Below are 15,338 nucleotides of genomic sequence, written 5' to 3' on the forward strand. Positions count from 1 at the left end.
TAGAATCTGTGGTTGGGATTTATCGATTAGCTCCTAGATGGTTCAAATGGAGAATATAGAGTACTGCTGTGCGTGTGTCCAGTGTATCTACTTGCTATGTGGAAATCGGTCATTTGAGCCATATTGGATTTAAGAAAGAGAATTAACAAAAATTGCAGTATGGTCAATCAATTTTAAGTCGTTGTATCTATCCAAAAACACGACGCTTCAGCTCCTGCTTAAGCGCATCGACCATATGGCTCGTCCTCTCAGCCGCTCCACGGCTCTCAATGGCGCGCCGATAAAGATAACCCATACATTCAGCCACCGATCCCCAAACAAGACATTTAAATGCCCTAGGCACAGCGGCAGCCTTGTCCGCTGATAATTGGTAGCCTTGTTGAGATGTCTCATAGTTATGCACCAGCTTGCAACTTAGCTCATCTGCCATTCCCTGTACCTGACCGCACTCCAGGAAAGCGGTTGGCTGATTATTCGCGACTCTCTGGCGATGCGTGGATAACGCTTTCTCCGTACTAGTGGCATTATGGGTCGCGAGAAACAATGCCGTCGGTGGAAGATTACCACTCGACTGAGAAAGTAGCATATCGACAATCATATCGTAGTTACGATCGGTGTCCTCCTTGGTCTCGTGAATCAGAGATCGGATTTCATGCTCGATGTACGCGCCGCGAACAAGCTTGATTCCCACAGCCCAGCCTTCATTTGCAGCAAGGGTGATGTGGCGGTCGACGTTAGCCTTTGAGTTCTTCAGATATGTCTGGATCGTGTTGTATACGAGGGCCTTTCCGTTCCGGTTGAATCTTCGCATCAAGGAAATGGCCCATTCGTCGAGTCCGGGTTGGAGGGGTTGTTGCTCCGCGTCGAGCCATAGTCGAGATCTTTTTTTTGCGACTTCTTCACATATCTCATGTAAAGCTTTTTTGAGGGCTTCGGGAATTGGTTTTTGTGCTCTCATTGCATCGATGGAGATTGGTCCTGCGCCGGTCAGTCTGAGAAAAAGGTATCGTTAGCTTTAACGTCATTCAGAATGAGAGAAAAGAAAGTAAGCGTACTTTAACGCAAGAAAATCACCAAGCCCGAGCATCCGAAGCGTCTGCAAAGTACCGTTTTTCCATTCCTCGATCATCTCATAACACCTTGGACCATACTGCTGACCACCTGCAGCCGAAGGAATGATATTGTTTGCAGCTTCATCGGCATCCAATACAGCCTCCTTCGCGTATCCCAATATCACACCTTGATATCCCATATTCTTGATCCCTTCCACAGATCGGACAACTTCCCTGCGATCCACACCAGCGCAGAAGTGGTTGTAAACTGTCCATCTCAGCAATTTGTTTAGAAAGATATTGCGATCGGGGTTTAACAGCTTGGATTTTGTCTCTGAGAGACAGCCGAGTACTGCCAGGGAAGGCCGCAGTGCCCATCGGTTCGACATGATTGATGTCAGGACTAAAGAGCGTAGTAAGGTCTTTGTGGGGAGTCTTGACAGAGCTGATGCTTGTTTGGCTTGCTTGGATGCATTGACAATAGGCCGGGGAGTCCTGACTTGTCTGAGCATCGGAGTGGACTGGATTCCCCTTCTAGGGTCAATGTGTTTGAACGTCATGTTCTCTGGACGGTCTAGGAGAGTCTCTTGGATTCTCAATCTGGAGAAGGGATGGAGCAGAGCTTTAACTCTAGTTCATTGATAAGAGTCTATCTCGTTCTACATTCTGATCGAGGTATAAACATAATCCCATGAGGGGCCTGGACATCGGCATGTCCCTCCGACAGTCTCGTGATACGGAAATCGAATCTGTACATAATTGGCTTTTCGGAATCAAACAGTCACTTATCTCTCGTTCCTATACTCTCTACGGCTATTCGGTAACATCATAACAACCCCGCACCCTAAACCTCATTCGAAGGATACTGCACCTCCCCCAGCGATCCAAACTCCTCCTTAATAGTCCTCGCACTAACAAACCGCTGCAAATGAGCCATCGTCCCAGTCTTGTCATTAGTCCCAGAATCCCTACTACCACCAAAGGGTTGCTGTCCAACAACCGAACCCGTGCACTTGGTGTTGAGATAAAGCATACCAGCGGCGTGTCTTAGGGCCGTTTGCGCCTGGCGGGAGGCATATTGGTCTTTGGCGAAGATGCTTCCGGTAAGGGCATAGCGGGAGGTTGTGTTGACTAGTTTGAGGGTTTCTTCCCATTTGGCGTCGGGGTAGACGTAGACGGCCAGAATTGGTCCGAATAGTTCTTGGGACATGATGGAGTGTTGCGGATTGGATGTTTTGTAAACGGTGGGATGGACGTAGTATCCCTCTTCCTTGGAGGCTTGCCCGCCAGCCACGAGTTCCAGCTCGGGGTCGTTCTTTGCCTTCTCAATGACTTTGTTCAACTTGTCAAACGAGCGCTCGTGGATAACCGGGTTGATGAAGTTGCCGTAATCTTCGACATCGCCGACCTTCAGTTGCGCAATCTGCTCCTGCAGATGTTTCGCAAACTCCGACCAGACAGACTCAGCAACGTAGACGCGGGAATTAGCAGAGCATTTCTGGCCCTGATACTCGAATGCGGCGCGGATCGTGTTAAAGGCCGCGCTCTTCACATCGGCAGATGGATGCACAACACCCCAGTTCTTCCCTCCCGTCTCGCCAATAACGCGAGGGTAGGAATTGTACATACCGTCACCAATACCATTTCCGATCTTCTTCTGAATTCCTTTGAACACTTGCGTCGAGCCGATAAAACTCAACGCCCCAAATTCAGGTCTCTTCAGGACAGTATTTGTCACTTCCTCCGCATCACCAGGCACAAACTGAATAACATCCTTAGGAAGCCCAGCCTCCAACAAAATCCTATGCAACAACCAACTCGCATGCAACGCATAATCCGAAGGCTTCCAAACAACCACATTCCCAAGCAACGCCGCAGGCCCAACCAACGTAGCCCCCAGTGCCGTAAAATTAAACGGCGCAATCGCATATACAAAACCCTCCAGCGGCCGATACTCCAACTTATTCCAACTCCCCTCAGGCTGAATCTTTGGCTGTTGCGCATACAACGCCCAAGCTTCTTGAATGTAGCAGCGGAAGAAGTCGATTGTTTCGGCGGGTGCGTCGATCTCGGCTTGCCAGATGTTTTTGCCCTGGCCGAGCATGGTGGCTGCGACGAGTTCGGAGCGGTATTTGCCTGTGATGAGATCGCAGGCGCGGAGGAAGATGGCGGCGCGGTCTTCGAAGGGCATTGCTTCCCAGGTGGGCTTTGCGGTTAGAGCAGCGTCGATGGCTGCGTTTACTTGGTTGGGGGTGGCAGAGGCGTATTCGGCGACTGTTTCGTGGTGTTTTGAGGGGTTGAGTTGTTTGAGGGATTTTTCTGTTTTTGTCTGTTGGCACTTCAGCGTCATTCGTTGAATTAATGTGATAATACTTACAGCTGCGCCGTTGATCTGAATTGGGATGTTAAAAGGAATCTCAGACTTGAGCTTTTTCAAGCTTTGCGTCAATTCAGCTCTCTCGGGCGATCCTTTGGCATAATTGAGCTGATTTATATTGTCAGTTTACAACGACCACAAACACCCAAAGTAAAGTGATCTCACAGGCTTCTCATTCTCAAACTTAGGTGGATGCCACAAGCTTAAATTCCTCCGCATAGCCCGGTTTACGACACTCATGTGCCGGCCTAGGCCAGTAGTCCGCACGCGTTGCGCTGCTAGAAATTGCATGGTGGTGATATGATGGTAATGTGTCAAATGGTGGAAGTATTGGCAGTAAATGAGTTCTGTCGTTTCATCTTATAGGATGTCCGTCCGGTGAGGGGACACAGGATCGGGGGCTTTATCCGACTTTACACATGCGTACCCCATCCCTTAGGGCTGTTTTGTATCGGAGATAGGGACCGATCGTTGAGGGGCTAATGGTACGACGCTCTTTATACTGATTTCATTCTAATCAGAAGGCTAAAGGGTTCGAACACCGGTCAATATTACGGGTTGTTAACAGCATGCTCAATTTAAGATGCTATCAGTAATATTCACAATGCAAGTTAATAAACAGAAAGGCTTTACTCGGTTTCCCGTTTCGAATCCTCCAACCGACTCAATACTTCACTCTTAGGGTGCTCCTCCTTCCATCTCCTCCTTGGCTGCTCAAAAGTAGACGTAACCCGCCCGTACGAAATCCCACCCAACTGCCCCAAAGGCCGCAACTTGTTCAAATCAATATGACTCAACTCCGTATTAACAGCATCCTCCTGGACCCAAAACCGCGTAGCCTTGATAAGAACCAACGACGCAATACTCATCCCAGGCTTCACATGGTCCTCGAACTCCTTGATATCAACAACCTTTCCTTCGATTGAGAAAACCGATTCCTGCACACGAGACGGTTTTACTGTTGTTGTCGGAGCTTCGTGAAGACCGGATACCTCCCATTCGGAGACGCCGTATGGAGCATCGATGGAGGTGGCGTTGACGGCTTCGATCATGTTTTCTGAGACGGTGTTGATTACTACCTCGCCGGTTTCTTTCAGGTTACGGAATGTATCCTTGACGCGTTCTGGGCGGGATGAGAATCCCACGATGAACATTGGTGGATCGTGGTCGATGACTTGGAAGTAACTGAACGGTGAAAGGTTCTTTGTGGTTTTTCCATCATCACCGCTACCAGATACAGTGCTCAGGAACCCAACCGGACGAGGTGCGATCCCAGAAACCAGTAGTTGATAGTTGCTAACCATTGGCCGGTCAGGATCATAGGGGTCAATTTCATGGTGCTTTTTACTGGCGCTTGCACCATTATCAGGCACGCCTTGTCCGTACTCCCAGTTCGGGTTGGGGGATTGGGTGACTTCAATGGGTTTGTTGCTATAGTCGAACTTTGGGCGCTCGGACTGTGTCTTGTCGAAATCCCCCACGTCTGCAACAATCTTGTAGTTGGATTTGGCTGCAGAGACGCTGTCTTCTTTGGGCATCGCCGCAGCAGCGGCAGCTGAACTGGAGCTCATTCGGGGGCTTGTAAAGGGTGTCCTCTCAGTTCGAATAAAGCCCGGCAACAATGTAGATCTGTATACTACAATTAGCAAACAATTCCGGGGTCGCTTTGAGGGGGCAATGCAAACCTCCGAGATACAAGTCGCCCAATGGTCTTCGCACTCATTGCCATGTTTCAATGTATCGCTTTTTGCCGTCAACCGTGGCAAAATAAGTCCCTGAGGGATTCCCTTATCTTTCAAACAATTAAATGGATGGTTTGAATTAATAATGGCGATATAAGATTTTCGGCTTAGATTCAACGTCGGGACCCGCCCTCCGACTGTGGAGCCTAATCGATTAACCAACATCTTGTGATTGGTTAAATCTTCTTCTATATACGTGCCGGTGTTGCGATCCGAGATCTTATCAATCGATCATACAATTTCGCTCTCGTTCAAATTTCACCGTAGCATTACCCCTCATAATTGCTGTACAAAATGTTCCGACAAGCCCTGCGCAGCTCTACCACCGCCACTCGGCGTTTGCAACTACTCCCGTGAAGTGTCGAGCCTTGTTCCAGAATGGTATCCCAGCAGCCAACTAGAGAGAAGTCTACTGTGAGCTCCGTGTATACGGATAAGACGCATCGCCGTGAGTATATGCTTGACTCATTGAAATGAGGATTGGTAATGTTTACATTCATATAACTAACTAACTAGTTAGTTAGCATTTGCACATTACGTAAGTTGAGCCTACGGATACACTTGATATGACATGCTGATCGAGACAGTCCCAAGCCATTAAAGCTGCCGGTCATGTCTGGCTCTCTGGTCAAATTCCCGCGGATGCACAGGGCAATCTGGTTACCGGGTCTGTGGCGGAGAAAACGCAGGCTATCATCAGGAATACGGAAGCAATTCTCGAGGAGGCTGGATCTAGCCTGGACAGAGTTGTCAAGGTCGTGGTGATTATCCCTATTCCTTCTTCGCAGGCTATTTGTGGCTAAAAGTCTGAGTAGGTGTATGTGAAAGACGCGAGCATCATGCCGGAATTTCTCCAAGGTGTACGATCCAGTCTTCCCTCATAAGCCTGCTCGGTCCATGGCGGAGGTGTCTAAACTTCCTGCTGGGGTGGATATTCAGGTTGATTTTATTGCTGTTGTCTAGCTTTAGGCTTTGTACGGATAGGGTCAATTTCAAGACATAGGCTTGTGGACTGCCTAAATAAACTTCACAGCTGATTTAACGAACCTCTATAGTCTTAACCTTGAATTTATCCTAAATGGCCATGTATATACCTTGTATTGGGAGTATAATCCAACATTGGTAACAGGAAGCCGGTGTGGATAGATACAGCTATACCCTTCTTACATACAGTAATGATCTGCCTCACAGCCTCGCTTTTTCTCTTTTCTTTTTCTTCCCCCTCATTGCTGCAAGTCGCTGACATCTCACTACTAAATATCATGTACATTTACTTAAAACTACAGTATACATACTCGAAATGACCTCTGAGTGCATCACCATCGGGGACGGGGATCTTTACGGCCTAGGCGTCCGGATTGGTTTGTATCTACAATGGATGGCAGGTTTCCTTCTACGAAATTTCAACGGCTCATGGAAAACAGTCTCGGCTGTTCGGATCACCAGCAATGCTATTTGCTTTTCCCTTGTCTTGACACTGGTGATTGATTATGCCAAAGATTCAGCTCTGTCAACCGATTTTCTCATTGTTTACTATCTTACCATAGCACTCTTCTACTCCGAGTCCTACAACTTGTTAGAAAAAGGAGAGGCTTCTACAAAAACGGAGCGCTATATCTTGCGCCCTGATGTTCCCCTCATCCTGCAAAATTTCGCATTTGCTTTCACCAGTTTCTTTGGGGCATGGTTTTGGATAAACGGGATACATCAATCTCAACCCCCTTCCTGTGTTGCGAAAGCGGCCTGTTTTGGTGTTTTCGGTTTGAATGGCTCCTCTTGGAGAAATTTTGCGGCCACCATGACCATCTTTGCGGGGCTCATCTTCTCCCTCTTTTTCACAGTCCACCTGGTTATAATGGTGTCTGGCCAAAGCAAAAGCCCTGCAGTGAAAGCAGTTAGTCGGATTGGGGTGAAAGTGGCAAGTGCTTTAAATTTTTCCTCGGGCTCAGCGAATTTTCGCTTTGATATCGCCATGTCTCGCCAACAGAGATATTTCCGACCAAAACTTCCAGGAATTTGGAAGGGTACTCCAAGCCCGATCACATGGTTACACTGGGTGATCATGAACGTTCTCGGTCCACTGATCGCGATTGTCTCGGTGGAAAGAATGGTACATGCAAATCACCTCCAAACACCCGGGATATCGAGTTCAAGTGGACAAATGATGGCTCTTCTCACGGGGATCAGTAGTATATGCATGGCATTGTCAGATATAGTGAAGAGTGTCTGGAACAGTCAATCCGATGTTGCGGAGGATGTTCTATCCTCCCATGCGTACTACACATCTCGGCCACTTGGGAAGAAACAGATCAGACAAGTAGCGTTGGATCTAATGCAGTCCGCATGTGAAAGTGACCCTGCCTTTCTAGAGGAGGACATCCAGGAGCCAGGGACAATGCATTCAAAGATACAGACATATCCAACACACCTACCTGAGCGGACAGTCGCTGATTTAGACCTACACTGCGATGTTGACTATTCTGACCCTTTTGACAATTTTGACGGGCCCCCAACAAGGGTCAGCAGAGAAGGTATAGAGCTGGGAAATGCGATTATACAGGGTCAAGTAGAAAAGGTCAAACTGCTCCTTTCCAGGGGAGCAAATCCAAATTCCAGAGATAAGATGAATAGGACGCCACTGTTATGGGCTTCATCCACGGGAAATGTTGAAGTGACAAAGGTGCTGCTCGATACAGGAAGAGTCGATCTCAACTGCACTGATGATTATAATCAGACGCCATGCTGGTGGGCTGCAGTCAGCGGCCATGAGAGCATTTTGCAACTCCTTTTCGCACAGCGCGGGATAGGTATCAACGTCAGAGATTCTCGACATGGACGGACACCGCTGGCATGCGCTGCGAGGACTGGGAACGAGTCCATTTTTCAGTTGTTACTTGCAAAGCGCGGGGTTGACCTGGAGTCCACAAATCTATATGGTCAAACACCTCTATCTGAAGCCGCTGAGGAAGGCCATGCAGCTATAGTGGAACAGTTGCTTTCAAAGAAGGGCGTCAATGCCAATTCCAAGGGCATTAAAAATCGGACACCGCTGTGCTGGGCCGCTATTAATGGACATGAAGCAGTGGCAAATCTGCTACTCGCAAGTAAACATGTTAACCCGGTGTTTGAGGATATAGACGGACAAACACCATTAATATGGGCCGCAAAGCGTGGACATATGGCAGTGGCGCATCTTCTTGTTGGAAGGAGGGGAATCCATCCAGACTCTGACGACAATTACAACCGAACACCGCTCTGCTGGGCTGCGATGAGAGGACACGAGCCAATGGTCAAGCTGTTAATCGGATTGAATGCCAGTCCAGATGTTCCAGATAGGCATGGCCGAGCACCTCTTTTCTGGGCTGCAATGAGAGGCCATGAGGCAGTGGTGGACCTGTTACTGAAAATAGAAGGGGTGGATGTCAACTCTAGAGATATGGATGGTCGAACGCCGCTGCACTGGGCGGTATTGAATGGACATGAGGCAGTGGTAGCGCTTCTACTCCCAAGAAGAGGAGCGCGGGTTGAAAAAGATCTAAGAGATAAGCATAACCAATCGCCCCTCTTTATCGCTCTGAAAAGTGGCGATAAACGGATTTCAGAACGCCTATTGAGACGCTACCAGCCCGGAGTACGATTTTAATCTTCAGGATTGTCAAGGTCATTGTGAGTATGTTATCTTTAATGCATAAGGGATCTGCAGCTAACAAGCAAGACGCGAGCATCATGCCAGAATTCGTAGTCTCGAATCTCCCAGCTAAAGTAGATGTTCAGGTTGGCTTAATTGCTGCCGTATAGCTTTAGACTATGTACAGGTAGCATCAAGTTCAAGGCATAGGCTTGCGCACTGCTGAAACATACTTAACGGATCATTAGCAATTTTCCATCACTCAATATTGGGGGAAAGCACTTACAGGGATTATCTGGACTTTCTCCAGATCCCAGACACCACTCTTAGCGTAAATGTCGCCGTTGATTGCCTCACGGACATCCTCAACACTTTCTCCTGTGTAGACAATCATGCTACCTTTGAACGGCGCATCTTCGCCTTCTGCGGGATGCTTTTCAAGCATGGCGCCTTCACCATTTAGCTTCAACATACTTGTATACCGTAAGAAGTGAGGAGCATACCACCAGCAACCAATCTTCCCGTTTCAACAAGAGGCTTCATTCCTTCGTAATGGATACTACTGATGATTAGGTGAGAGATCAATAAAAAGCAACTCACGAGGACTCACGGTTTGACTTTCTTCCTAATATCAAGAGCATTAGGCTTATCAGGAAGAATACATAGAAATTCCTTTGGTTTTCCGGTAGCCGTAGCCATGGTCCGATACCCAACGACGCGGATGGGAGAAAGCCCTCCTTTGGAAAGGTGATTCCAGGTAGTGGAAAGAGCGGATTTTCTAGCGCAAAATATGGATGCTGACATTGTGTTGAGATGTATTGCCCAAGGAATTGTATTCAGTTGGAATATCAATCAAAGGAGACGATGCGGGGTGGTTTCGGAGGCTGCATATCGGCATCGGAAGAACGACCCGTTAAACACTTATCGCATCGTTATACTCCGTACTTGAAAGGAATTTTGCCATTTCATGTCATAGAATCCAGGCAACTGTAGCCCGTTGAAGATAGGCATCACTCAATACCTTTTACCTTTCTCTAGTTCTTCGCATATTCTCTTAACTCCTCATCGCAACCATGTCTAACTCCAGCTCTTCAGCTCCCATTCCTGTTATCTTAATAGAGTACGCAGAAGCCGAACGCCACGAATCAGACGCTGGGAGAACGCAGCAGCGGCTCTAGACAGAAGCACGAACGATACATGCGCCAACCTCCTTTACCTGTCTCCAGACGTCCAGAAATATTGGGTAAATGGGTACTTCGCCCTCAACCCGATCTACCTTTCTAATAACGATGTTATAGCCACCTTTCCTTCTGGGCAGAGCACGAACCTCTCACCTTGGCCAGATACCGACTCTTTTCTCGTGATAGTTCGCAGTTCAAGAGGTTGACTGTCATCGAGACTGCTTGTGGACGTGAATCCCAACCATCACAGATCTCCAGCTTTTGCCAACGTGTCTTTCCCTTGTGACGGTAAGTCGTCCATCATACCTCTCGTTTACAAGTGGCAGTATAGGTGTTGACTTTCATTGAGAATGTTTGCGGACGCGAACCCGAAGAGTCACAGACTTCCTCTTCCTTTGACGGCGTCGTCCAGCTTCATCGACTCGTCTAGCACTCCCAGATTCGAGTGGTAGAAGAACATGTCGTCACCTAATTCTACTGCTGTTATCGGCCAGGTTAATCCACTCCCGGCTCTAGGTTAGCGGCTGCTACGATTCCACCCACCCTCCCCCCTTGGCTCACGATGAGACCCGGGTCCCTGCTTCGCGTGAAGATAGCTCAGAAATTCCTACGAATCTCCTGGAGTACCAGGACGATGAAAGGCGTGCATTGGTTGCTCGTCTGTATAAGATATGCCAGGAGGAATATCACTCGAATTTTCCCCCAATCCTTTGGTCGTGCATCTGGTTATCAGATGTAGCAAGGTTACAAGAACTCGTCTAACAGGTTGAAAATCGAGACACTCGATCGTTCTTCATGCTACAGATGAATGTCCTCTGCAACTTCAAGTTGGGGGCAAAATGTAAGTGATCATTCTCTCTCTGACAGCTGCACTCTTGTCGAAATTCTGTTAATTTGTTTCCATGATGTAGGGCTAGCAAAGCGTGTCCCCAACTCTTCCCATGAACCAGGAACCCGATCCGAACAAAAAGAAAAAACGTTTGTATACCGTATACCATCATCATGTTACATTAAGCAACGCTAACTTTTACAGTGCGCTATTAGAGGTAAGTGCCTCTGTGGAGTCACCCATGTGGAAATTGCAAACCAGGCGGCGCACATCTACACTTTCTCTCTTCGCAAGAATAGCAAATCCGGACAGGACGGGTACAATTCCTTTTGGGGTATGCTGCGATATTTCTGGTCGAGTGAAAGGGTTAGACGGTGGGAGGAAGCAATCTTGGGACCCCAGAACACGGAGACGTGTGAAAATTTGATCTACTTGAGTCCGAGTCTGCACACGTACTGGAGTCTAGCCCACTTCGCCCTGCAACCTATCTATCTGTCCGATGATCGGAAGGTACTCGAGCTCCGCTTTTTTTTTTAGCTAAAGTAATTCAAGCATCCGCCGAAAATTGACCTGATGTTCGAAGTGCAAGGCTTCTATCCGTCAAAAGGAGCTACAATTTATGATAACGCGACGGGCAAAGTGATCACCTCCGGCAGTATTATTAAACTAACAACGGATGACCCCCGTCCACCGGCCCCTCCCATCCTGGGAGATTCTCAACCTTCAATAGGTTCTCCAACGCATTGCCGCTATGAGTGGGCCCGGCGAGATTGAGGACAAGGATACTACGGACGATGATGACGAAGCCAGTCCCAAAGTATTCTCATCTAACAATGTGAATGCTTCGGATATGGCAGATCTCTTAAGGTAAGTTATCCTTGAATCTTCCGTTGTACGACTTTTCTAACAAATCAACTGTAGGGACAGTGCTTCCTTCAATTACCCTCGCCTTGAAGACATGACCCCCTCAACTCCCACGAAGATCTTACGGGCAAGGCCGCAACGGCAGTCAGTTCAACCTCTAGACCTTGATTCGCCTTTACATCTGTAAGATATCCTCATCAAGTCTCAATTTATGAAAACCGTTTTGCGCTAACAAATCTCCCATAGCATGAAGTCATCGCCCCATAAAGGAAAGCAGAAACTTCACTCCGGGAGCCCGTCGAGAGCCCTAGATTTCCACTACGGCAACCGCATTAGAAGCGAGAACAGACGGTAAGATCCCTCGGGTCCTCATGTTGTGAGCCCCTGGCTTAACTAAACAATTACATACAAAACTGTGAAGGAAAAGTCGCCTTTGAAGTCAACAGTAATGAAACGCCACAAGATCCCCATCCGCACTTCCCATTATTCCCCCGGGTCTCGACGACGCGAGGGGTAAAAGATGGCCGAGGGAGCAAAAGACCGCCATGAGTTTACGGGAACAAGTGGCCATATGGTCGTTACTACAGAAGTCGTGGTGAGATGGGTGCTTGCAACGTTCTTCCCCAGGTCTGTTGCGGTGTTGTGTTCTTCGAGATTGTTTGTTACTACGTGAATATTGCGTTGTGTGTGATTCATGTTCTTTACGATTATTTGGACCTACTCCGAACTCCTTCCCCAGGTCTGTTTTGCAATGTTGTGCTCTTCGAAATTGTTTGTGCTTCTACGTGAATGTTGCGTTCGGTATGATTTATGTTCTTTCTTTACGAAGATTTCGCCCTACACCGACAAAAGCCTATGCATATTTGCTTCTCATTTGTTATCTATCGTACAGTTGATGCAAACGCGGATCTGTGTTGTTAACCCCGAAAATAAACAACAAAGCACGCTCATGACCTAAACACCATAAATCATCATTCCTGTCATAATAGTACACTTTTATGCGCGCTGGTCCCGCTCCAACGCCTCGTAGGGCTGCTGGTTGTCAATACCCTTCTGTCTGGGACCACCACCAGCATCAGAACCACTCTGAGCCACCCGATACTGGAGGTCATTCAAAGCAGCCCGACCAGGGTCCTGTCTGTTACCGATCTGGTTGTTGAAGCTAGCGTTATACTTGGGGTCGCTGTCAAAGCCACCCTCCTGGATGTTCTTGCCATTCGGCTTGGTGTTTCCAAGCTGCTCGGTGACATCGCTCACGTACGAGGGAGCCTGGCCCGCGTTGTACTGGCTGTGGTAGCCGCTTCCGCTGGCGCCGCCGCCGCCGCCGACCTTGTGCGAGGAGCTCTGGCCAGAACCGATGTTCAGGTCCTGCTTTGCGGCTGTTGGGCCGCCCGTGTAGCCGGACTGGGGCAAGTGGGCGCCGGGAAAGTTGCCCTGGCCGCCGAGAGCTTCGGGGTACTTTTCTTGTCTGTCGAGGTTCTCACGGGCGGTGCCGACTGCGGCGGATGGGAGGGTGGTAGCACCGGATGTGTTGGTGTTGTTTAGGGTGGATTGGCCGCCAGAGACACCGAGGGGTTCGGCGCCGCGGTTTTGAGAGAAGGCACCCCCGTGGGTGGATGATTCGGCGGCGAGAGAGTCGTTGGGAACGGGGCCGGAGGGTTCGTTGATGGGTTGCTTGTAGGCTTGGGGGTCGGTGGTGACCTATTTTGTTAGTGTCAAAATGCATAAAGACTGACATAAAGACAGAATACACACCTTAGTGCTTCTGGAGGCACCGATGGGCTGTCCTTGGAGATCCATGATTGCTGTGATTGATTGTTCGTAAAGGTCTCGGATATATGTCGTTGTAGAGAGATGGGTTTGCTAATAGTCCGAATTGATTGTCTGAATGATTGAAGATGTAGAGGCGAATAGAGAGCGATGGCAACCCTATATAGGCAAAGACAGGAGCAGCATGTTGCAGGTGATGTCAGATTGACGGTGACACGCTTCCAGGTACGTCAACAGTGTTGCCCAGTGTGTGATGCACCAACCAGCCATATCCGGAAACAGAGGGTTCTGTTGTGCCATGGTTCTTCGGGGTTGCTGGAGACCGCAAACTGGGCAGAGACATGGTCGGTTGACGTCATGGCCAGGCGAGCAACATCATCTGTGTTCAACAGTCATTGTACGGAGTAGCCCTGTAGGGGTAAAGGGCACACCTAGGGTACCTTATTGGGGTCGAGGAGTTCATTGAGCTAGTCGTTCAAGTTTTTGAAGCTCTACGAATGGTTGAAGCCGGCTTCGATTTACTTGCAATATGGTCATGTGACGCGCTAAACCTAAAGCGGTCGGGTTTGTATACGGCGACGAAGATGACAATGAAGGCGATAACCTTATTAGTAGCTAGATGAGATATATTATACCAACGGACGATACTTGACTACTTTTACTAACGGTCGTACTGTAATATCAAATGAAGAAATTGTGCCTACGAAGTACAAATCATGCCAAAAATCATAAATCATAAACTTGCATTATCCCAATCGCTCAACAAAGTATGCTAGAAATACAATATCTTAGATTTACAAGTTACCCCTTACCTAGCAAGAGCATCCCTCGGAAGGCCATCCAGATTCTCCGTCGCCTGGCGTCCAACATTGCCCAACGGCGCTGTGCTGTGGTGCCATTCGTCTCCGTCTATTCTAACGCTGCTCGATGCGGTCGCCGGGTCCCGCTGAGCATTGTTGTATTCATCAGAGAGAGGACCTTCTCCGGAGCCGATATTGACGGTTCTCTGGTCGGCGGATTGCCAGTCGCTAGCGGTTGGTGGCTGTTCGGGCAAAGGCAGGTTGCTCCGGTGGTCTTCGATCTCCTTGGACTTGTTGGTGTTTTCGTTGACAATGGACTAAGATTTCAGTATGCGTTTCCATGTATCATTCAGGTGTAACTCACCTTCAAGGCGGAGACTTCCGATTCCTTGGGGATTGTGCCGTTGTGCTGCTGAGCAGTACGGGTCTCCTGCTTCCGGAGGTCTTGGACGTTGGTGTGGCTCGTCATTTTGAAGTTGTAGTTGTGTAGTGTTCTTTCGGAATCAGGTCAAGGAATAGTGATGAAAGATGCTAATGTATGAAGGCGTTGGAAGAGTGGTAGAGGCGTTCTTATATGCTCATGGGTGCATGGCGGCGTCAATGCCATAATGACGAAATGCGAGTCTCCAAGTATCCAAGGCCTGGTTCAGTTGGTTTCCAACTCCACCATAGCCACAGCTAGGAAGGACACAAGAGAATAACCCCACTACAAGAACATCTTGATATCAACAATCGTATCTGGAATGCAATATCGTGATCACTTGCTGGGAGAATCGATTAGGGGGCCTCTACATCATAGGCCCGTCACAATGTCTCGGTTATGTAAGCTTCGTAGCATCTTCAGTACCCCAAATCCTTGCAAATCCTTGTAGACTGGGTGGTCTCGACCATTGCTCTGTTGCGCAGTCGGATTGCGAACAGATTGTTGCGTGGTGAAGGTATACCGGCATCATTGCACCCGGCGCAGTTGCAAGTCAATTTGGATTGAGTACACAATATCCAATACGGTCTTGTCTCTGCTCCGTCTTTGCTCGTACTTGGAGTAGACAACCAGAAGAAGGCGAATAGACTATCGACCTATCGAAGGGGCCTTGG

At 48.5% G+C, this 15,338-nt stretch overlaps 10 protein-coding genes across 10 annotated transcripts; 4 read left to right on the top strand and 6 right to left on the bottom strand.

The window, feature by feature from the left end:
* Positions 1-187: 187 nt before the first annotated feature.
* Positions 188-1,564, bottom strand: ASPGLDRAFT_63697 (uncharacterized protein; the record flags this gene model as incomplete). Its single annotated transcript, XM_022548698.1, has 2 exons — positions 188-992; positions 1,056-1,564. The coding sequence occupies 2 exons, from the start codon at positions 1,562-1,564 to the stop codon at positions 188-190; spliced, it is 1,314 nt and encodes a 437-aa protein (XP_022404211.1).
* Positions 1,565-1,888: 324 nt separating this feature from the next.
* Positions 1,889-3,648, bottom strand: ASPGLDRAFT_71817 (L-glutamate gamma-semialdehyde dehydrogenase; the record flags this gene model as incomplete). The annotated part of the gene is made up of 3 exons (XM_022549573.1): positions 1,889-3,381; positions 3,430-3,537; positions 3,595-3,648. 3 exons carry the CDS (start codon positions 3,646-3,648, stop codon positions 1,897-1,899), a joined length of 1,647 nt encoding a protein of 548 aa, XP_022404212.1. The 3' UTR covers positions 1,889-1,896.
* Positions 3,649-3,971: 323 nt separating this feature from the next.
* Positions 3,972-5,219, bottom strand: ASPGLDRAFT_141886 (flavin reductase family protein). The gene is made up of 2 exons (XM_022541753.1): positions 5,115-5,219; positions 3,972-5,058 (listed from the first exon to the last, which is right to left on the bottom strand). Exons 1-2 carry the CDS (start codon positions 5,156-5,158, stop codon positions 4,059-4,061), a joined length of 1,044 nt encoding a protein of 347 aa, XP_022404213.1. The 5' UTR covers positions 5,159-5,219; the 3' UTR covers positions 3,972-4,058.
* A 330-nt stretch (positions 5,220-5,549) lies between these two features.
* On the top strand, positions 5,550-5,974 carry ASPGLDRAFT_32029 (RidA family protein; the record flags this gene model as incomplete). The annotated part of the gene is made up of 3 exons (XM_022544129.1): positions 5,550-5,619; positions 5,696-5,709; positions 5,759-5,974. The coding sequence occupies 3 exons, from the start codon at positions 5,550-5,552 to the stop codon at positions 5,972-5,974; spliced, it is 300 nt and encodes a 99-aa protein (XP_022404214.1).
* A 1,820-nt stretch (positions 5,975-7,794) lies between these two features.
* Positions 7,795-8,199, top strand: ASPGLDRAFT_163754 (ankyrin repeat domain-containing protein; the record flags this gene model as incomplete). Its single annotated transcript, XM_022542554.1, has 1 exon — positions 7,795-8,199. A coding segment is annotated over one exon (405 nt), but the record flags the coding sequence as incomplete, so codon positions are not given.
* Positions 8,200-8,457: 258 nt separating this feature from the next.
* ASPGLDRAFT_118158 (ankyrin repeat domain-containing protein) lies at positions 8,458-8,814 on the top strand (the record flags this gene model as incomplete). Its single annotated transcript, XM_022539936.1, has 1 exon — positions 8,458-8,814. The coding sequence occupies one exon, from the start codon at positions 8,458-8,460 to the stop codon at positions 8,812-8,814; it is 357 nt and encodes a 118-aa protein (XP_022404216.1).
* ASPGLDRAFT_163758 (YciI family protein) lies at positions 8,815-9,657 on the bottom strand. The gene is made up of 4 exons (XM_022542555.1): positions 9,410-9,657; positions 9,303-9,358; positions 9,086-9,249; positions 8,815-9,031 (listed from the first exon to the last, which is right to left on the bottom strand). The coding sequence occupies exons 1-4, from the start codon at positions 9,601-9,603 to the stop codon at positions 8,999-9,001; spliced, it is 447 nt and encodes a 148-aa protein (XP_022404217.1). The 5' UTR covers positions 9,604-9,657; the 3' UTR covers positions 8,815-8,998.
* Positions 9,658-10,775: 1,118 nt separating this feature from the next.
* Positions 10,776-12,028, top strand: ASPGLDRAFT_22387 (HNH endonuclease signature motif containing protein; the record flags this gene model as incomplete). The annotated part of the gene is made up of 7 exons (XM_022543178.1): positions 10,776-10,821; positions 10,892-10,958; positions 11,014-11,026; positions 11,071-11,319; positions 11,540-11,676; positions 11,731-11,856; positions 11,920-12,028. 7 exons carry the CDS (start codon positions 10,776-10,778, stop codon positions 12,026-12,028), a joined length of 747 nt encoding a protein of 248 aa, XP_022404218.1.
* A 165-nt stretch (positions 12,029-12,193) lies between these two features.
* On the bottom strand, positions 12,194-13,907 carry ASPGLDRAFT_163761 (uncharacterized protein). The gene is made up of 2 exons (XM_022542556.1): positions 13,429-13,907; positions 12,194-13,374 (listed from the first exon to the last, which is right to left on the bottom strand). The coding sequence occupies exons 1-2, from the start codon at positions 13,471-13,473 to the stop codon at positions 12,670-12,672; spliced, it is 750 nt and encodes a 249-aa protein (XP_022404219.1). The 5' UTR covers positions 13,474-13,907; the 3' UTR covers positions 12,194-12,669.
* Positions 13,908-14,160: 253 nt separating this feature from the next.
* ASPGLDRAFT_163763 (uncharacterized protein) lies at positions 14,161-15,050 on the bottom strand. The gene is made up of 2 exons (XM_022542557.1): positions 14,608-15,050; positions 14,161-14,560 (listed from the first exon to the last, which is right to left on the bottom strand). Exons 1-2 carry the CDS (start codon positions 14,710-14,712, stop codon positions 14,252-14,254), a joined length of 414 nt encoding a protein of 137 aa, XP_022404220.1. The 5' UTR covers positions 14,713-15,050; the 3' UTR covers positions 14,161-14,251.
* Positions 15,051-15,338: the final 288 nt, after the last annotated feature.

The sequence above is a fragment of the Aspergillus glaucus genome (assembly GCF_001890805.1).
Source record: "Aspergillus glaucus CBS 516.65 unplaced genomic scaffold ASPGLscaffold_3, whole genome shotgun sequence".
Taxonomy (NCBI): domain Eukaryota; kingdom Fungi; phylum Ascomycota; class Eurotiomycetes; order Eurotiales; family Aspergillaceae; genus Aspergillus; species Aspergillus glaucus.